General features: G+C 41.7%; 1 protein-coding gene across 1 annotated transcript; it reads left to right on the top strand.

The window, feature by feature from the left end:
- Positions 1-10,154: 10,154 nt before the first annotated feature.
- LOC117340274 (E3 ubiquitin-protein ligase DZIP3-like) lies at positions 10,155-20,474 on the top strand. Its single transcript, XM_033902036.1, has 3 exons — positions 10,155-10,241; positions 11,057-11,254; positions 17,549-20,474. Exons 1-3 carry the CDS (start codon positions 10,170-10,172, stop codon positions 17,636-17,638), a joined length of 360 nt encoding a protein of 119 aa, XP_033757927.1. The 5' UTR covers positions 10,155-10,169; the 3' UTR covers positions 17,639-20,474.
- The last annotated feature ends 2,931 nt before the right edge of the window (positions 20,475-23,405 follow it).

The following is a 23,405-nucleotide window of genomic DNA, read 5'->3' as shown; positions in this document are numbered from 1 at the left end:
CATTAAATTATGTAATCAACTGTTTTACATTTAGAGGTATTGAGCATTAAAGAAAACTATGATATATACAATACATGTATGCATGATATCAATAGTATTTTTTTGACTAACTTACAAATGGAGGTATTGAGGTTCAAAGGAAACTAAGATATTGTTTTTTTAATCGATATTATTTTGTTGACTGACTTACAAATGGAGGTATTGAGGTTCAAAGAAAACTGAGATATTGTATGATACCATTTATTAATTTATTATTATTTCGTTGACTGACTTACAGGTGGAGGTATTGAAGCTGAGAAAACAATTTACTCTGTCAATGTTAGAGCGTAGTCAGAAAGAAGCAGATTTCCACCAACGAAGACTTGGATCAATGATCCAAAAGTAAGTAACTGGTTAAGTTAGGGGTATATTTCACCTGACATGTTACTGAGAAAAGAAATACTGTTCCAAAAGTCATGTCACATGACTGGAGGTGCCCTGCCAAAACAATATCGTGTGTTCCACATTCACACATTTATTCAGTATCAGACGAAATCTGTGTTAGATGATAACTGACAATATTAATACATTGCAATGACATACAAACAACATTACCTATGGAATTACATATCTGACAGAGAACAAAGTACAAAAATATCACCCTGACAATGTGGTGTCAGCTAAATGCCTGTGAATTAACACTATTTACCAGCCTACATATCACATCTTCACCAATTATAGTACAAATGTATTACTACAGAAATATACCTGTACCATTTACCCCAGCACAGCTGTAAAATCCTACCATGAGCATTATGTAACCATACATGTAGGTAGATGACCATGTCTGTACAGGTCGGACCCAGACCTGGAGAAAGGACAGGTAACATTCACTTACTCTCACTGTGTTGACCAATCAAACTCAGTCTTCAACATTTATACCTGGACACATCACACCAGAGCCAGACACTGCATCAAGACTGCGACAGGACCCTAGACATGGACATAACATGTAAGATATATAGACACAGGTCACTACACACGATCCTACACTTACATAGACACTGGTCACTACACACGATCCTACACTTACATAGACACGGGTCACTACACTTACATAGACACGGGTCACTACACACGATCCTACACTTATATAGACACAGGTCACTACACACGATCCTACACTTATATAGACACGGGTCACTACACACGATCCTACACTTACATAGATACGGGTCACTACACACGATCCTACACTTACATAGACACGGGTCACTACACACGATCCTACACTTACATAGACACGGGTCACTACACACGATCCTACACTTACATAGATACGGGTCACTACACACGATCCTACACTTACATAGACACGGGTCACTACACACGATCCTACACTTACATAGACACGGGTCACTACACACGATCCTACACTTACATAGACACAGGTCACTACACACGATCCTACACTTACATAGACACGGGTCACTACACACGATAAAGGTCACTACACACGATCCTACACTTACATAGACACGGGTCACTACACACGATAAACACCCTACGCTTTCATAGACACGGGTCACTACACATGATAAACACCCTACACTTACATAGACACGGGTCACTACACATGATAAACACCCTACACTTACACTTACATAGACACGGGTCACTACACACAATAAACACCCTACACTTTCATAGACACGGGTCACTACACATGATAAGCACCCTACGCTTTCATAGACACAGGTCACTACACACGATCCTACACTTACATAGACACGGGTCACTACACATGATAAACACCCTATGCTTACATAGACACGGGTCACTACACATGATAAACACCCTACGCTTTCATAGACACAGGTCACTACACACGATCCTACACTTACATAGACGCGGGTCACTACACACGATAAACACCCTACGTTTTCATAGACACAGGTCACTACACACGACAACACCCTACACTTACATGCTACATGTTATATACACGCTCGCTACACCATCACACACAGAGCCTGTGCATAAATCATTCTAGTGATGTTGGATTAGGTAGGGTGGATTTTTGTCACATAAGAATGAAGAGATCGAGTAGACATACACATTTTGCTTTTTGCTGTAACACATTTTAAAATGGCTGCTGCCTTCTCTGATTGGTAAAAAAAATAACATGTAGGTGTTTGATGTTGCTGCAAAAAAAAAAAGGTGGGGGGGAGATGTTTGATGTCAAAGCAAAAAAAAACACAAAAAAAAACATGTAAATGTTTGATTTCACAGCATACTACCTTTATTGATATTAATGATTTGAGTGAGATAGGATGACAAGCTTTACATACATGTTTGATGTCCGACACTTTTATAACGTGTTTGATAAATATCTCAATATGTTCTTTTTTTCCTCCAAAGAATGCTTGAACAAAACCAGACAATCCCGAAACATTTCCAACAAGTAATGGACCATTACAAGGTGATCACCCCGAAGTGTAAAGATACCATCAACAGACTGACGGTAAGATATAGGTTTACACACTCACCCGATTCGCTTAGACCAGATCGTGACCTCACATTGTGGAAAACACTGGAATTACGATTATTTAGTTACATTTGATTACAAAAATAATAGAAATAAAATAAAAAATTAAATGATCAAGGCATTGGATGCTACCTTATTTTAATATATACAAATGTGATGAGAACTATTCTAGTAAAATATCTGCAAAACAGGCTTGTCAACCATGGCCCACCTATAGAAGTGATTAAATTCAAACAGTACCAAAGGATAAGCTGCATTTTCTTCATTCTTTATTTCTGGATTTTTTTTCGTAGGTTTTTGACTGGAATAGCCCTAATTATTTATAAATATTGCCTTTAGAAATTTTAGGCACTATGGTCTGATAGTGTTGTCGAGTGCTAGCAAAAAATAATATTATTTTAGCACATCAAAATTATTTATTTCAATATTTCACAACTGTCAGCTTTGAGCCATTTGTGTCATCTGCATCAATCACAACAGTGTCATCACAATAGATTTATGCTCGCGCCAAATTTGGTAGTGGCCAGAGGATCAGGCACTATCACGTAATACTGTAAACGTACTTATTTTAGCGGTAATTTTATTTTAGCGCTTTTCGCGCTGGAAGCCTTGCGCTAAATTATGATTGCGCTAATTACTTTTTGTACGTTCTATTTCTATAGAAAGGTCTGTGGATGCGCTAATTCATCATTGCGCTAACTGGCTAAAATCTGCAAATGCGCTAAAATTTGATTGCGCTAAAATAAGTATGTTTACAGTGTGTAGCCAATGGGAAGTCACTATTTTGTCATTTGATCTATTGATATATAAAGTTGGTTGTAAAAACATTGTATTGACAATGTAAACACCATTTCACCCTTGATTTTGAAGGTTGTGACTAGATATTTGGTCATTACACAATGTTATTATGTTTTCGTATTGCAGCATGAATTTGATGAGCAAATACAACAGGTGAAGAATGGACAGTGTCTGTCAGATTTACCGGAGATCCAAATTCCACCTCCACCCCCAGCTCCCCCTGTTCTACAATCTCTACAGCAGCCGGTAAGTTGTTCTATCACTGTATGGTTGATCATTGTTGAAGAGTAATTAATTTGTAGAGATCATTTTTGAGGGGTATTCAATTTGTAGAGATCATTTTTGAGGGGTATTTAGTTTGTAGTGATCATTTTTGAGGGGTATTTAGTTTGTGATCATTTTTGAGGGGTATTTAGTTTGTAGAGATCATTTTTGAGGGGTATTTAGTTTGTAGTGATCATTTTTGAGGGGTATTTAGTTTGTAGTGATCATTTTTGAGGGGTATTCAATTTGTAGTGATCATTTTTGAGGGTTTTTTAGTTTGTAGTGATCATTTTTGAGGGGTATTCAATTTGTAGAGATCATTTTTGTGGGGTTTTTAGTTTGTAGTGATCATTTTTGAGGGGTATTTAGTTTGTAGTGATCATTTTTGAGGGGTATTCAATTTGTAGTGATCATTTTTGAGGGGTATTCAATTTGTAGAGATCATTTTTGTGGGGTTTCTAATTTGTAGAGATCATTTTTGAGGGGTTTTTAATTTGTAGTGATAATTTTTGAGGGGTATTTGGGGTATTTAGTTTGTAGTGATCATTTTTGAGGGGTATTTATTTTGTAGTGATCATTTTTGAGGGGTATTTATTTTGTAGAGATCATTTTTGAGGGGTATTTAATTTGTAGTGATCATTTTTGAGGGGTATTTAATTTGTATAGATCTGTAGTGAATTGAATTTCCATCTCATTGAATGAAAATAAGGATGGGATGGTGATTTGATGGTATACACATTTTGGACCTGACTGACCCCCTGGGGCTCTGATTGTTAGGTTCAAAATGGATCATATTGACGAAATATTTTACAACTCGAGTGACTGTAAGACCCTTTAGCCTGAATTTTGTAATTGCTTTTCCCAGTGAAGTATTGGAAGAATGCTATTTTGAAAGTAAGTGAAAAACAGGCAGCCATCTTGGATTTTTACACCTGAAATTTCTTATCACTTTTTGTCAGAGAATTTTTCTTAAATGTTTCGATTTCATATGGAAGTTTCACTTGTTATCAAATCAAAAAGAGGAAAAGAGACAGGAAGGAAAAAAGTAGAGGAAACATCGTCTTACATAAAACCATTGAAATTGTTTATTATTACAGGGAGGCATAACATTTAGCTCACCACTGTCAGGTATGAAAGGAGGGGGAGATAACTCTCCGGAAGCTGATGGAATGGCTTCATTCACAATGCCATCCATTAATGAAGTCAGTTTAGATCATGGAGCCAGCAGGACCAAACTTGCTGAGAAACCTTTGCCACCGAAGCCCTTAGCTACTCCCAATGGCTCCCAGCCACGTCCGTTGGCTCCACCTACGAGGACACCAGGGTTCCTTCCTCCACGTCCATTAGGCCCACGCCCACCACTCATTGCCGGGGTGCGTCCCCCACTTAGACCAGGACTTTCTGTCCCACAGCCAAAGCAGAACAGCTTTGAGAAACTCATTGCTAAATTACAAGTGGCTGTCCCCAAATATAACAGGTAAATCAGTGTCATTAAATTATCCCAGGAGATGTAAACGGTCTTTGTGGCAGATATTTAATGCTCCAAGTTGCTTTTCATTGCAATGAGTGTGTATATCACACAGTGTATTGGATTTTGTGACATAATCATTACAGTCACTACACTCTTGTCACATTCATCATGCAGTGACTTAATTCTTGTCACATTCATCTGACGGTGACTTTATTCTTGTCACATTCATCATACAATGACTTTATGCTTGTCACATTCATCTGACGGTGACTTTATTCTTGTCACATTCATCAGACAATGACTTCATTCTTGTCACATTCATCGGACAATGACTTCATTCTTGTCACATTCATCAGACAGTGACTTTATTCTTGTCACATTCATCAGACAATGACTTCATTCTTGTCACATTCATCAGACAATGACTTCATTCTTGTCACATTCATCAGACAGTGACTTCATTCTTGTCACATTCATCAGACAATGACTTCATTCTTGTCACATTCATCAGACAATGACTTAATTCTTGTCACATTCATCTGACGGTGACTTCATTCTTGTCACATTCATCAGACAATGTTTTTATGCTTGTCACATTCATCAGACAATGACTTAATTCTTGTCACATTCATCTGACGGTGACTTAATTCTTGTCACATTCATCAGACAATGACTTCATTCTTGTCACATTCATCGGACAATGACTTCATTCTTGTCACACTCATCAGACAATGACTTCATTCTTGTCACATTCATCGAACAATGACTTGATTCTTGTCACATTCAACAGACAATGACTTTATTCTTGTCACATTCATCAGACAATGACTTTATGCTTGTCATATTCATCTGACGGTGACTTTATTCTTGTCACACTCATCTGACGGTGACTTTATTCTTGTCACACTCATCTGACAATGACTTTATTCTTGTCACATTCACCAGACAATGACTTTATTCTTGTCACACTCATCTGACAATGACTTAATTCTTGTCACATTCATCAGACAATGACTTAATGCTTGTCACATTCATCTGACGGTGACTTTATTCTTGTCACATTCAACAGACAATGACTTCATTCTTGTCACATTCATCAGACAATGACTTCATTCTTGTCACATTCATCTGACGGTGACTTTATTCTTGTCACACTCATCTGACGGTGACTTTATTCTTGTCACATTCATCAGACAATGACTTCATTCTTGTCACATTCATCTGACGGTGACTTTATTCTTGTCACATTCATCAGACAATGACTTTATGCTTGTCACATTCATCAGACAATGACTTCATTCTTGTCACACTCATCTGACGGTGACTTCATTCTTGTCACATTCATCAGACAGTGCTTTATTCTTGTCACATTCATCAGACAGTGACTTAATGCTTGTCACATTCATCAGACTGACAAATCTTGTCACATTCATCAGACAGTGACTTGATTCTTGTCACATTCATCAGACAGTGACTTAATGCTTGTCACATTCATCAGACTGACAAATCTTGTCACATTCATCAGACAATGACTTAATGCTTGTCACATTCATCTGACGGTGACTTTATTCTTGTCACATTCATCAGACAATGACTTAATTATTGTCACATTCATCAGACAATGAATTCATTCTTGTCACATTCATCAGACAATGACTTCATTCTTGTCACATTCATCTGACGGTGACTTCATTCTTGTCATTCATCAGACAATGACTTCATTCTTGTCACATTCATCGGACAATGACTTAATTATTGTCACATTCATCAGACAATGACTTAATTGTCACATTCATCAGACAATGACTTCATTCTTGTCACATTCATCAGACTGACAAATCTTGTCACATTCATCAGACTGACAAATCTTGTCACATTCATCAGACTGACAAATCTTGTCACATTCATCAGACAATGACTTTATGCTTGTCACATTCATCAGACAATGACTTTATGCTTGTCACATTCATCAGACAATGACTTCATTCTTGTCATTCATCAGACAATGACTTCATTCTTGTCATTCATCAGACAATGACTTAATTATTGTCACATTCATCAGACAATGACTTAATTGTCACATTCATCAGACAATGACTTAATTATTGTCACATTCATCAGACAATGACTTCATTATTGTCACATTCATCAGACAATGACTTAATTATTGTCACATTCATCAGACAATGACTTAATTGTCACATTCATCAGACAATGACTTAATTATTGTCACATTCATCAGACAATGACTTCATTATTGTCACATTCATCAGACAATGACTTCATTATTGTCACATTCATCAGACAATGACTTAATTATTGTCACATTCATCAGACAATGACTTCATTATTGTCACATTCATCAGACAATGACTTAATTATTGTCACATTCATCAGACAATGACTTAATTATTGTCACATTCATCAGACAATGACTTAATTATTGTCACATTCATCAGACAATGACTTAATTATTGTCACATTCATCATACAGAAGACCGGTGAAGTTTATGTACACCAAGGTGTTACGTGGACAGGATTATAACTTCCTGTTCTGTGACCTGTCTTTAGATAGACAGCTTGATGTTTTGATACTTATGAATGCACTTGTCTACATTATAGTTTAATATCACTGTTTCAATTCCAGGCCAGTATTCGTAAGGCTGATCCAGGAGTTAAGACAGGCCAAAGGAGGCTCGTTGTCAGGGGCAACTATGGACGAGATCGTGAACCAGATTGTAGAACTCATTCATACTCATGAACAAAGACAACAACAAAATACTTCCTCAAAGGTAGAGATATGTCTCCAGAAACAAAATACTTCCTCAAAGGTAGAGATGTGTCTCCAGAAACAAAATACTTCCTCAAAGGTAGAGATATGTCTCCAGAAACAAAATACTTCCTCAAAGGTAGAGAGATATGTCTCCAGAAACAAAATACTTCCTCAAAGGTAGAGATAAGTCTCCAGAAACATAATACTTCCTCAAAGGTAGAGATGTGTCTCCAGACATAAAATACTTCCTCAAATGTAGAGAGATAAGTCTCCAGAAACATAATACTTCCTCAAAGGTAGAGATGTGTCTCCAGACATAAAATACTTCCTCAAATGTAGAGAGATATGTCTCCAGAAACAAAATACTTCCTCAAAGGTAGAGATATGTCTCCAGAAACAAAATACTTCCTCAAAGGTAGAGAGATATGTCTCCAGAAACAAAATACTTCCTCAAAGGTAGAGATAAGTCTCCAGAAACATAATACTTCCTCAAAGGTAGAGAGATATGTCTCCAGAAACAAAATACTTCCTCAAAGGTAGAGAGATATGTCTCCAGAAACAAAATACTTCCTCAAAGGTAGAGATAAGTCTCCAGAAACATAATACTTCCTCAAAGGTAGAGATGTGTCTCCAGACATAAAATACTTCCTCAAAGGTAGAGATAAGTCTCCAGAAACAAAATACTGTCTCCAGAAACAAAATACTTCCTCAAATGTAGAGATATATGTCTCCAGAAACAAAATACTTCCTCAAAGGTAGAGATATATGTCTCCAGAAACAAAATACTTCCTCAAAGGTAGAGATATGTCTCCAGAAACAAAATACTTCCTCAAAGGTAGAGATATGTCTCCAGACATAAAATACTTCCTCAAATGTAGAGATGTGTCTCCAGAAACAAAATACTTCCTCAAAGGTAGAGAGATATGTCTCCAGACATAAAATACTTCCTCAAATGTAGAGATGTGTCTCCAGACATAGAATACTTCCTCAAATGTAGAGATATATGTCTCCAGACATAAAATACTTCCTCAAAGGTAGAGATATATGTCTCCAGAAACAAAATACTTCCTCAAAGGTAGAGATATATGTCTCCAGAAACAAAATACTTCCTCAAAGGTAGAGATATGTCTCCAGAAACAAAATACTTCCTCAAAGGTAGAGATATATGTCTCCAGAAACAAAATACTTCCTCAAAGGTAGAGATATGTCTCCAGAAACAAAATACTTCCTCAAAGGTAGAGATATGTCTCCAGACATAAAATACTTCCTCAAATGTAGAGATGTGTCTCCAGAAACAAAATACTTCCTCAAATGTAGAGAGATAAGTCTCCAGAAACATAATACTTCCTCAATGGTAGAGAGATATGTCTCCAGAAACAAAATACTTCCTCAAATGTAGAGATATATCTCCAGACATAAAATACTTCCTCAAATGTAGAGAGATATGTCTCCAGAAACAAAATACTTCCTCAAAGGTAGAGATAAGTCTCCAGAAACATAATACTTCCTCAAATGTAGAGAGATATGTCTCCAGAAACAAAATACTTCCTCAAAGGTAGAGATAGTTCCGAAATCTTCTCCAGCAAAGAATACTTCCTCAAAGGTAGAGATGTGTCTCCAGCATACCCAAAAAAATACTTCCTCAAAGGTAGAGATATGTCTCCAGAACATAAACTTTCTCAATATTTCCCAAACTGTTAAGGAGATTGTCTCCAGACAAAAATACTTCCTCAAAGGTAGAGATGTGTCTCCAGACATAAATACTCTCCTCAATTAGAATATGTCTCCAGACATAAAATACTTCCTCAAATGTAGAGAGATATGTCTCCAGAAACAAAATACTTCCTCAAATGTAGAGATGTGTCTCCAGACATAAAATACTTCCTCAAATGTAGAGATGTGTCTCCAGACATAGAATACTTCCTCAAATGTAGAGATGTCTCCAGAAACAAAATACTTCCTCAAATGTAGAGATATGTCTCCAGACATAAAATACTTCCTCAAAGGTAGAGATATATCTCCAGAAACAAAATACTTCCTCAAAGGTAGAGATATGTCTCCAGAAACAAAATACTTCCTCAAAGGTAGAGAGATATGTCTCCAGACATAAAATACTTCCTCAAAGGTAGAGATATATGTCTCCAGACATAAAATACTTCCTCAAAGGTAGAGAGATATGTCTCCAGAAACAAAATACTTCCTCAAATGTAGAGATATATCTCCAGAAACAAAATACTTCCTCAAAGGTAGAGAGATATGTCTCCAGACATAAAATACTTCCTCAAATGTAGAGATATGTCTCCAGACATAAAATACTTCCTCAAAGGTAGAGAGATATGTCTCCAGACATAAAATACTTCCTCAAAGGTAGAGAGATATGTCTCCAGAAACAAAATACTTCCTCAAAGGTAGAGATAAGTCTCCAGAAACAAAATACTGTCTCCAGAAAGAAATACTTCCTCAAAGGTAGAGAGATATATCTCCAGAAACAAAATACTTCCTCAGAGGTAGAGATAAGTCTCCAGAAACAAAATACTTCCTCAAATGTAGAGATGTCTCCAGAAACAACATGCTACCTTAGATATGTCTCCAGAAATAAACATTATATTTGAATATTTGATATAGATGTCTTAAGTCCTTGAAAAATTCATTAATGGAGGCTTCTGTCATAAATAATTTTCACGTTATACCCCACCATGAAGTGGTCAGAGAAATAAAGTGTTTCTTTTTGCCAATCTTTCTGTCAATAACAGATTTAGTTAGTTGAGAAATTTCACTTTTTAACAATGATATAGTAAAAGGATGCTATTATTTAGCATTAGTAAGAGTTCTTATGGAAAAAATGTTTATGTTGTGCTCTAAATTTAGAATGCCCTCCTCCCTCAAATTTTTGACACATTTGGATCTGGCAAAATGTTTAGTTCAGTTCCATTTTCATCAAAAACAGAAGTTGGGTTGTGTGAGTTTCACCACAATATTTCTAGTTGAAAAATTATTAGTATATTGTACCCTTATTAAATGATCCAAAATTTTTACCACACTTTAAAAGATTTTACCAAACAGATCTGAAACCATCTGACAGCATTTTAGGAGTGGGTTGACTGGTTCACCCATTGTTTATAGAAAGCATCAATAGAATCCTCCTCAACTGAAAATTGTTTTGTTTTATTTATCTTGAAACAAAATAAATGAAAATTTAAAAACTTTTTGATCTTGTCCCTAGATGTCTGCCACACAAAGACCTACTCCCCCTAAGCCTATTGCCCCACCCCCGGGGCTAGCCACCAACTGGGCCTTCCAGGCGTCTGATGGTACAAATGAGGTGTTTGAGGAGGATGAAGATCCATGTGTTATTTGTCATGAAGAGATGACACCCACAACTACACGCACTCTGGACTGCAGTCATAGATTCCATGATGAGGTATGTATATCAGCAACTCCCCAATACTATACGGGGCTGTGTCTCCTACAGACTCCCCAATACAGGGTCTCTACAGACTCCCCAATACTACATAGATGTCTGCCACACAAAGACCTACTCCCCCTAAGCCTATTGCCCCACCCCCGGGGCTAGCCACCAACTGGGCCTTCCAGGCGTCTGATGGTACAAATGAGGTGTTTGAGGAGGATGAAGATCCATGTGTTATTTGTCATGAAGAGATGACACCCACAACTACACGCACTCTGGACTGCAGTCATAGATTCCATGATGAGGTATGTATATCAGCAACTTCAATTATTTTTTGTTTGCAAATGATTTTTCCCAATGAAATGCGCTGGATATTTCAATTCATAAAGAAAGACTTGGGTGTAGGGTTGGGGGGGGGCTCCCCAATACTATACAGGGCTGGGTCTCCTACAGACTCCCCAATACTGTACAGGGCTGGGTCTCCTACAGACTCCCAATACTATACAGGGGCTGGGTCTCCTACAGACTCCCCAATACTGTACAGGGCTGGGTCTCCTACAGACTCCCCAATACTATACAGGGCTGGGTCTCCTACAGACTCCCCAATACTATACAGGGCTGGGTCTCCTACAGACTCCCCAATACTATACAGGGCTGGGTCTCCTACAGACTCCCCAATACTATACAGGCCTGGGTCTCCTACAGACTCCCCAATACTATACAGGGCTGGGTCTCCTACAGACCCCCAATACTGTACAGGGCCGGGTCTCCTACAGACCCCCAATACTGTACAGGGCTGGGTCTCCTACAGACTCCCCAATACTGTACAGGGCTGGGTCTCCTACAGACTCCCCAATACTGTACAGGGCTGGGTCTCCTACAGACCCCCAATACTGTACAGGGCTGGGTCTCCTACAGACTCCCCAATACTGTACAGGGCTGGGTCTCCTACAGACTCCCAATACTGTACAGGGCTGGGTCTCCTACAGACTCCCAATACTGTACAGGGCTGGGTCTCCTACAGACTCCCCAATACTGTACAGGGCTGGGTCTCCTACAGACTCCCAATACTGTACAGGGCTGGGTCTCCTACAGACTCCCAATACTGTACAGGGCTGGGTCTCCTACAGACTCCCCAATACTATACAGGGCTGGGTCTCCTACAGACTCCCCAATACTATACAGGGCTGGGTCTCCTACAGACTCCCAATACTGTACAGGGCTGGGTCTCCTACAGACTCCCCAATACTGTACAGGGCTGGGTCTCCTACAGACTCCCCAATACTATACAGGGCTGGGTCTCCTACAGACTCCCCAATACTGTACAGGGCTGGGTCTCCTACAGACTCCCCAATACTGTACAGGGCTGGGTCTCCTACAGACTCCCCAATACTGTACAGGGCTGGGTCTCCTACAGACTCCCCAATACTGTACAGGGCTGGGTCTCCTACAGACTCCCCAATACTGTACAGGGCTGGGTCTCCTACAGACTCCCCAATACTGTACAGGGCTGGGTCTCCTACAGACTCCCCAATACTGTACAGGACTGGGTCTCCTACAGACTCCCAATACTGTACAGGGCTGGGTCTCCTACACACTCCCCAATACTGTACAGGGCTGGGTCTCCTACAGACTCCCCAATACTGTACAGGGCTGGGTCTCCTACAGACTCCCAATACTGTACAGGGCTGGGTCTCCTACAGACTCCCCAATACTATACAGGGCTGGGTCTCCTACAGACTCCCCAATACTGTACAGGGCTGGGTCTCCTACAGACTCCCCAATACTATACAGGTCTGGGTCTCCTACAGACTCCCCAATACTATACAGGGCTGGGTCTCCTACAGACTCCCCAATACTATACAGGGCTGGGTCTCCTACAGACTCCCCAATACTGTACAGGGCTGGGTCTCCTATACACTCCCCAATACTGTACAGGGCTGGGTCTCCTACAGACTCCCCAATACTATACAGGGCTGGGTCTTCTACAGACTCCCCAATACTGTACAGGGCTGGGTCACCTACAGACTCCCAATACTGTACACGGCTGGGTCTCCTACAGACTCCCCAATACTATACAGGGCTGGGTCTTCTACAGACTCCCCAATACTATACAGGGCTGGGTGTCCTACAGACTCCCCAATACTATACAGGGCTGGGTCTCCTACAGACTCCCCAATACTGTACAGGGCTGGGTCTCCTACAGACTCCCCAATACTATACAGGGCTGGGTCTCCTACAGACTCCCCAATACTGTACAGGGCTGGGTCTCCTACAGACTCCCCAATACTGTACAGGGCTGGGTCTCCTACAGACTCCCCAATACTATACAGGGCTGGGTCTCCTACAGACTCCCAATACTATACAGGGCTGGGTCTCCTACAGACTCCCCAATACTATACAGGGCTGGGTCTCCTACAGACTCCCCAATACTGTACAGGGCTGGGTCTCCTACAGACTCCCCAATACTATACAGGGCTGGGTCTCCTACAGACTCCCCAATACTGTACAGGGCTGGGTCTCCTACAGACTCCCCAATAATGTACAGGGCTGGGTCTCCTACAGACTCCCCAATACTGTACAGGGCTGGGTCTCCTACAGACTCCCCATACTATACAGGGCTGGGTCTCCTACAGACTCCCAATACTGTACACGGCTGGGTCTCCTACAGACTCCCCAATACTATACAGGGCTGGGTCTCCTACAGACTCCCCAATACTATACAGGGCTGGGTCTCCTACAGACTCCCCAATACTGTACAGGGCTGGGTCTCCTACAGACTCCCCAATACTGTACAGGGCTGGGTCTCCTACAGACTCCCAATACTGTACAGGGCTGGGTCTCCTACAGACTCCCCAATACTGTACAGGGCTGGGTCTCCTACAGACTCCCCAATACTGTACAGGGCTGGGTCTCCTACAGACTCCCAATACTGTACAGGGCTGGGTCTCCTACAGACTCCCCAATACTATACAGGGCTGGGTCTCCTACAGACTCCCCAATACTGTACAGGGCTGGGTCTCCTACAGACTCCCCAATACTATACAGGGCTGGGTCTCCTACAGACTCCCCAATACTATACAGGGCTGGGTCTCCTACAGACTCCCCAATACTATACAGGGCTGGGTCTCCTACAGACTCCCCAATACTGTACAGGGCTGGGTCTCCTATACACTCCCCAATACTGTACAGGGCTGGGTCTCCTACAGACTCCCCAATACTATACAGGGCTGGGTCTTCTACAGACTCCCCAATACTGTACAGGGCTGGGTCACCTACAGACTCCCAATACTGTACACGGCTGGGTCTCCTACAGACTCCCCAATACTATACAGGGCTGGGTCTTCTACAGACTCCCCAATACTATACAGGGCTGGGTGTCCTACAGACTCCCCAATACTATACAGGGCTGGGTCTCCTACAGACTCCCCAATACTGTACAGGGCTGGGTCTCCTACAGACTCCCCAATACTATACAGGGCTGGGTCTCCTACAGACTCCCCAATACTGTACAGGGCTGGGTCTCCTACAGACTCCCCAATACTGTACAGGGCTGGGTCTCCTACAGACTCCCCAATACTATACAGGGCTGGGTCTCCTACAGACTCCCAAATACTATACAGGGCTGGGTCTCCTACAGACTCCCCAATACTATACAGGGCTGGGTCTCCTACAGACTCCCCAATACTGTACAGGGCTGGGTCTCCTACAGACTCCCCAATACTATACAGGGCTGGGTCTCCTACAGACTCCCAATACTATACAGGGCTGGGTCTCCTACAGACTCCCAATACTGTACAGGGCTGGGTCTCCTACAGACTCCCCAATACTATACAGGGCTGGGTCTCCTACAGACTCCCAATACTGTACAGGGCTGGGTCTCCTACAGACTCCCCAATACTATACAGGGCTGGGTCTCCTACAGACTCCCAATACTGTACAGGCCTGGGTCTCCTACAGACTCCCCAATACTATACAGGGCTGGGTCTCCTACAGACTCCCCAATACTATACAGGGCTGGGTCTCCTACAGACTCCCAATACTGTACAGGGCTGGGTCTCCTACAGACTCCCCAATACTGTACAGGGCTGGGTCTCCTACAGACTCCCAATACTGTACAGGGCTGGGTCTCCTACAGACTCCCCAATACTGTACAGGGCTGGGTCTCCTACAGACCCCCAATACTGTACAGGGCTGGGTCTCCTACAGACTCCCAATACTGTACAGGGCTGGGTCTCCTACAGACTCCCAATACTGTACAGGGCTGGGTCTCCTACAGACTCCCCAACACTATACAGGCCTGGGTCTCCTACAGACCCCCAATACTATACAGGGCTGGGTCTCCTACAGACTCCCAATACTGTGCAGGGCTGGGTCTCCTACAGACTCCCCAATACTGTACAGGGCTGGGTCTCCTACAGACTCCCCAATACTGTACAGGGCTGGGTCTCCTACAGACTCCCCATACTATACAGGGCTGGGTCTCCTACAGACTCCCAATACTGTACACGGCTGGGTCTCCTACAGACTCCCCAATACTATACAGGGCTGGGTCTCCTACAGACTCCCCAATACTATACAGGGCTGGGTCTCCTACAGACTCCCCAATACTATACAGGGCTGGGTCTCCTACAGACTCCCCAATACTATACAGGGCTGGGTCTCCTACAGACTCCCCAATACTGTACAGGGCTGGGTCTCCTACAGACTCCCCATACTATACAGGGCTGGGTCTCCTACAGACTCCCAATACTGTACACGGCTGGGTCTCCTACAGACTCCCCAATACTGTACAGGGCTGGGTCTCCTACAGACTCCCCATACTGTACACGGCTGGGTCTCCTACAGACTCCCAATACTGTACAGGGCTGGGTCTCCTACAGACTCTCCCAATACTGTACAGGGCTAGGTCTCCTACAGACTCCCAATACTGTACACGGCTGGGTCTCCTACAGACTCCCCAATACTGTACACGGCTGGGTCTCCTACAGACTCCCCAATACTGTACAGGGCTGGGTCTCCTACAGACTCCCCAATACTGTACAGGGCTGGGTCTCCTACAGACTCCCCAATACTGTACAGGGCTGGGTCTCCTACAGACTCCCCAATACTATACAGGGCTGGGTCTCCTACAGACTCCCCAATACTATACAGGGCTGGGTCTCCTACAGACTCCCCAATACTATACAGGGCTGGGTCTCCTACAGACTCCCCAATACTATACAGGGCTGGGTCTCCTACAGACTCCCAATACTGTACAGGGCTGGGTCACCTACAGACTCCCCAATACTGTACAGGCCTGGGTCTCCTACAGACTCCCAATACTGTACAGGGCTGGGTCTCCTACAGACTCCCAATACTGTACAGGGCTGGGTCTCCTACAGACTCCCAATACTGTACAGGGCTGGGTCTCCTACAGACTCCCAATACTGTACAGGGCTGGGTCTCCTACAGACTCCCAATACTGTACAGGGCTGGGTCTCGTACAGACTCCCCAATACTATACACGGCTGGGTCTCCTACAGACTCCCCAATACTATACAGGGCTGGGTCTCCTACAGACTCCCAATACTGTACAGGGCTGGGTCTCCTGCAGACTCCCCAATACTATACAGGGCTGGGTCTCCTACAGACTCCCCAATACTATACAGGGCTGGGTCTCCTACAGACCCCCAATACTATACAGGGCTTGGTCTCCTACAGACTCCCCAATACTGTACAGGGCTGGGTCTCCTACAGACTCCCCAATACTGTACAGGGCTGGGTCTCCTACAGACTCTCCAATACTGTACAGGGCTGGGTCTCCTACAGACTCCCCAATACTGTACAGGGCTGGGTCTCCTACAGACCCCCAATACTATACAGGGCTGGGTCTCCTACAGACTCTCCAATACTATACAGGGCTGGGTCTCCCACAGACTCCCAATACTGTACAGGGCTGGGTCTCCTACAAACTCCCAATACTATACAGGGCTGGGTCTCCTACAGACTCCCAATACTGTACAGGGCTGGGTCTCCTACAGTTTCCAAAATAGGTTAAATATTGTAAAGGGCCAGATCTTCTATGGACTCAAATACTTGATTTAGGCTTGGTTTCCTACGGACTCCAAAATAGATTTAGTACTGTATGGGGTTTGGTCTCCTACCAATTTTATGCAATTCATTAAATTTGATAGAAGGTAGACTTGATAGAAGGTAGACTTGATAGAAGTAATGTTTGATTGAGGAATTATTTGCTTACAAATGTCCAAATATAATTCAAACTGAGATTTTATATTAACAACTTGTACTTTCTCTGGTTTACAGTGTATCCGTAAGTGGTTTAAGGAACAGAGCACCTGTCCTAATTGTAGGATCCACGCACTGCTGCCAGACGAGTTCCCTTCTCTCAAGTGAGCTTCTGTCTATGGAGTAAACCTCTTGGGAGAGCTAGCATTTTCAAAGCAACTGGAGTCTTTTAGGAGTGAACTTTCATCATTTGAAATTTGAACCCTGCTTATTGTATCGAGTTTATCAATCATCTCATTTATCCTGCATACTTTTGACTTCAGGTGGACTGTATAAGTCAAACCTCAGGTCAAAATCATTTGACTCTAAGAGGACATCATCAGAGATAATTTATTTTAAAAATGATTGAATTTCGTCACTAATATAAAGTGGATTACATCAATCAAGATCATCACATTCAGTTTTGCAAGGGGCTTATCATTAGAACCTTAAAATGGGGGAGTTTATGCTGTTTTATTTATTATTTAATGATCTATACTGCTTTTAAACTGATCCATTTGTAATTATTGTTGATTTTATGATTGATATTGTTGGTCTCTATTTATAATGTTATGTTTGAAGTTTTATTGTAATCCCTTTAGTTTTACCATTGATGATGATATTATATGTATGTCTTTATGTAGTGGGTCTCAGATTTCATCTTCAATGTTCAGCCAGATCACAGAACTACCCGTAACAATATTTCTCCTTTGAGAATTATCCTGCTTGCGAGTACAACTACTAGAAACTTACATTTGTTTATTTTAAGTTAACTGGTGTATATTTATATGGTTAAATTATACAGCTCGGCTTCTATAGTTAACACCATGTCTATAACTACAACCTGTCTACAACACCTGTTAGTCAATACACTTCAAGGATGTTAAGATACGAGATGTGTGGTTCGATTCAGGCAAGGGTGGTTTGTGTTACTCAGGAAAATCATAGATCATGGACCATCCTGTGCTGTTGTGGTTTCATGCTGTTCATGCTGTTGTGGTTTCATGCTGTTCAGTGATGTAGCCACTAACTACTACAAGGAAATTCTGACTCTGGATGTTGATGGGGTAATAAATCGTTCATTGCTACATATTTTTTGTATCATGTATTAAAGAGATATTACAGTAAAATATATATCCTACGAGACAACGAGAAAAAGAAAAGAAATTTTATATGTGGTTGTTACTGAAGAAAACCCAGCTTATTATTATGATTAGTGATTGAATCACTGGTCCCTGTTGGACAAACCTGGAGTCCTTACATTGGGTAGATATTTTACTGGAATAGCCCTAACATTTAGAAATTAAAACATCCAGAGAATTTCGGAGTGCTTTCTTGTTTGGCCGAGACCATTCATTTATCCAGCATAATGTTTTTTAACATTTCATAAGGGGCTCTGAACCTACATTTGTCTGTCTTTACTATTGAAAGCTTGTGATCCTCTGTCTACACTTGTTTCACAGATTTTTTTAGTACTGAGTTTTACATCTTGTCACAAAACTCACCCGAGTCTTGACCTAAGTTCTCATTAAGAGAAATACAACAAAATGTAAATGTTTGTTTTTCACTATAGAATTGAGGACCATAGTTTTCATCTTTATGTTAGAAGTGTGAAAGTCCCGATGAGAATGTCTTTATAATGTAGTCTGTTTACATCACAAGTTTCTAGCATGTTCTCATTTTAAACCAGGACCTTTTTCCTTTATCGTGGTCCGAATTGTTGGACCCTGAGTTCTTCATTTAGGAAATAAGATGTTATGTAATTGATCTTATTTTACTTTCTGAAGACTTCCAAGGTATAAACATCTAAAGTCACATGTACAATCTATGGTATATTGATCCTCACAACAACATTGTATGTTTTAATTGATTTAACTATACATGTATAATCTGTAATGAAAGGTGTTGGCGGGAAACGATCATCAATATCTCTAGTTACGATTATGAGTGTGTCTATGTAAGGTATTTTTTAAGAGTCGTTTTACTGAAATCTTTACATTTTTCACACGAATATCCTAAAGCCTATGATTGATGCATGTTGGAACCATTGAAGCAGTTGGTCCAAATAAATGGAAAAGGCCTTGAATTCTGTGTTCACTGTATATTATTGCTTTAGTCCCAGGTCCAGGCAGTTAAAATGGGGAAGAGGGCTGAGTGTAGTTCTCATGAAATCCTGAATTTCCTAAATTGTATGTAATGGAAACGGACACTAGCGAAATTTAGAAAATGTATCTCCTGACCAGAAATGGACTGATGTCTCGCCGGGGCCCTTTATTGCCAAAACAAGAATTAGCCTATCATTATCTAACTAGGAATGTTATCGCCAAAACAAGAATTAGCCTATCATTATCTAACTAGGAATGTTATCGCCAAAACAAGAATTGTCATGTACATGTATTGGGATTTTTTTTTAATTTTTTTTTTTAATATCATATTGGCTAAATTGTCATTTTTCCATATATATATAAAGTTATTCATAGCAATTATAGCTTACTTGGTTTGATGACAGTTTTTCGAGATCTTTGAAATCTAGATCAATTCATTAGAATGTAGATGTTTGATATATTATGTGAAACAAGCTGCTTAATGGCCTTAATCCACTCAAATGCCTAATTTTTCAACTCCCTCAAAAAAAAAAAAAAAAAATGATAGAAAAACAACACAAGAAAGACAACTCACAAATTGATTATTAATTGTATATTTTAATCTACCAGTGACAGATAAATGTGAAGTAATCCAGTATTGTATGTCTTAATAAGAGATTTTACGTGCTTCACTGTTAAATTGATTTTTATATTGATTTTAATCAACTTCTGTATGATAAAATATTTATGATGCGAGACTCTTGATCCTTATCAATACAATCATTGGTGTTATCTAGTAATGTGTGATGTCGTCTGTTCTCAATTTGTAACTTAAATATTATTAATGATCAAGAATAAAATAAATTTCTTTTGAAACGCAATCTATTTGTTTTAACTTTACTTACCAAGACAGTTCAAGGGCTGCACTTCAGTATAACCTCACTATTATTTCAGAAGGGTCAGCTATATATAAACTCGGTGAATTACTTCAGACAGGTCAGTTACTTGAGAAGTTTATTTTGTTTAACGTCCTATTAACAGCCAGGGTCATTTAAGGATGTGCCATGTTTTGGAGGTGGAGGAAACCCGGAGAAAAACCACCGGCCTACAGTCAGTACCTTGCAACTGCGCCCACGTAGGTTTCGAACTCGCGACCCAGTAAAGTCAATTTAATTTTCTTAATTTTATGAGGTATTTATATAACCCTTCCTAATAAGGGGAGATAAAGATATCAGTCTGAACATCTGTGTTGGGGTCCATTCGTGTGTGAATGTCTTCAGTCCATAACCCAATATCCTGGTCGGGGACTAACAAGTCAATCGCATAAGAACCAATGTCAAGTGGGAATGACACATGCTATCGGACTTGCAAGAAGTCCGCTCATTTTTGGATTATCTCCCTTGGCTTATTGCAGGTAAGGTATGTCTTGGCACAAACATCATCTCCCCAATTCATAACAGGCCAGGCACAAACATCATCTACTCATTTCATAACAGGCCAGGCACAAACATCACCTCCCCAAATCATAACAGGCCAGGCACAAACATCACCTCCCCAAATCATAACAGGCCAGGCACAAACATCATCTCCCCAAATCATAACAGGCCAGGCACAAACATCATCTCCCCAAATCATAACAGGCCAGGCACAAACATCACCTCCCCAAATCATAACAGGCCAGGCACAAACATCATCTCCCCAATTCATAACAGGCCAGGCACAAACATCATCATCTCCCCAAATCATAACAGGCCAGGCACAAACATCTCCCCAAATCATAACAGGCCAGGCACAAACATCTCCCCAAATCATAACAGGCCAGGCACAAACATCACCTCCCCAAATCATAACAGGCCAGGCACAAACATCTCCCCAAATCATAACAGGCCAGGCACAAACATCTCCCCAAATCATAACAGGCCAGGCACAAACATCACCTCCCCAAATCATAACAGGCACAAACATCATCTCCCCAAATCATAACAGGCCAGGCACAAACATCACCTCCCCAAATCATAACAGGCCAGGCACAAACATCATCTCCCCAATTCATAACAGGCCAGGCACAAACATCACCTCCCCAAATCATAACAGGCACAAACATCATCTCCCCAATTCATAACAGGCCAGGCACAAACATCATCTCCCCAAATCATAACAGGCACAAACATCATCTCCCCAAATCATAACAGGCCAGGCACAAACATCATCTCCCCAAATCATAACAGGCCAGGCACAAACATCTCCCCAAATCATAACAGGCACAAACATCACCTCCCCAAATCATAACAGGCCAGGCACAAACATCATCTCCCCAAATCATAACAGGCCAGGCACAAACATCATCTCCCCAATTCATAACAGGCCAGGCACAAACATCATCTCCCCAAATCATAACAGGCACAAACATCATCTCCCCAAATCATAACAGGCCAGGCACAAACATCATCTCCCCAAATCATAACAGGCCAGGCACAAACATCATCTCCCCAAATCATAACAGGCCAGGCACAAACATCACCTCCCCAAATCATAACAGGCCAGGCACAAACATCACCTCCCCAAATCATAACAGGCCAGGCACAAACATCATCTCCCCAAATCATAACAGGCACAAACATCATCTCCCCAAATCATAACAGGCCAGGCACAAACATCACCTCCCCAAATCATAACAGGCACAAACATCATCTCCCCAAATCATAACAGGCCAGGCACAAACATCATCTCCCCAAATCATAACAGGCCAGGCACAAACATCATCTCCCCAAATCATAACAGGCCAGGCACAAACATCACCTCCCCAAATCATAACAGGCCAGGCACAAACATCACCTCCCCAAATCATAACAGGCCAGGCACAAACATCACCTCCCCAAATCATAACAGGCCAGGCACAAACATCATCTCCCCAAATCATAACAGGCCAGGCACAAACATCATCTCCCCAAATCATAACAGGCCAGGCACAAACATCATCTCCCCAAATCATAACAGGCCAGGCACAAACATCACCTCCCCAAATCATAACAGGCACAAACATCACCTCCCCAAATCATAACAGGCCAGGCACAAACATCACCTCCCCAAATCATAACAGGCCAGGCACAAACATCACCTCCCCAAATCATAACAGGCCAGGCACAAACATCACCTCCCCAAATCATAACAGGCCAGGCACAAACATCACCTCCCCAAATCATAACAGGCCAGGCACAAACATCACCTCCCCAAATCATAACAGGCCAGGCACAAACATCATCTCCCCAAATCATAACAGGCACAAACATCATCTCCCCAAATCATAACAGGCCAGGCACAAACATCATCTCCCCAAATCATAACAGGCCAGGCACAAACATCACCTCCCCAAATCATAACAGGCCAGGCACAAACATCACCTCCCCAAATCATAACAGGCACAAACATCACCTCCCCAAATCATAACAGGCCAGGCACAAACATCATCTCCCCAAATCATAACAGGCCAGGCACAAACATCACCTCCCCAAATCATAACAGGCACAAACATCACCTCCCCAAATCATAACAGGCCAGGCACAAACATCACCTCCCCAAATCATAACAGGCCAGGCACAAACATCATCTCCCCAAATCATAACAGGCCAGGCACAGACATCACCTCCCCAAATCATAACAGGCCAGGCACAAACATCACCTCCCCAAATCATAACAGGCACAAACATCACCTCCCCAAATCATAACAGGCCAGGCACAAACATCATCTCCCCAAATCATAACAGGCACAAACATCATCTCCCCAATTCATAACAGGCCAGGCACAAACATCA

This window comes from Pecten maximus, chromosome 13 (genome assembly GCF_902652985.1).
Source record: "Pecten maximus chromosome 13, xPecMax1.1, whole genome shotgun sequence".
In the NCBI taxonomy this organism is placed as follows: domain Eukaryota; kingdom Metazoa; phylum Mollusca; class Bivalvia; order Pectinida; family Pectinidae; genus Pecten; species Pecten maximus.
The sequence above is the reverse complement of the archived record's forward strand: the minus strand, read 5'-3'. Positions and strand labels throughout refer to the sequence as shown.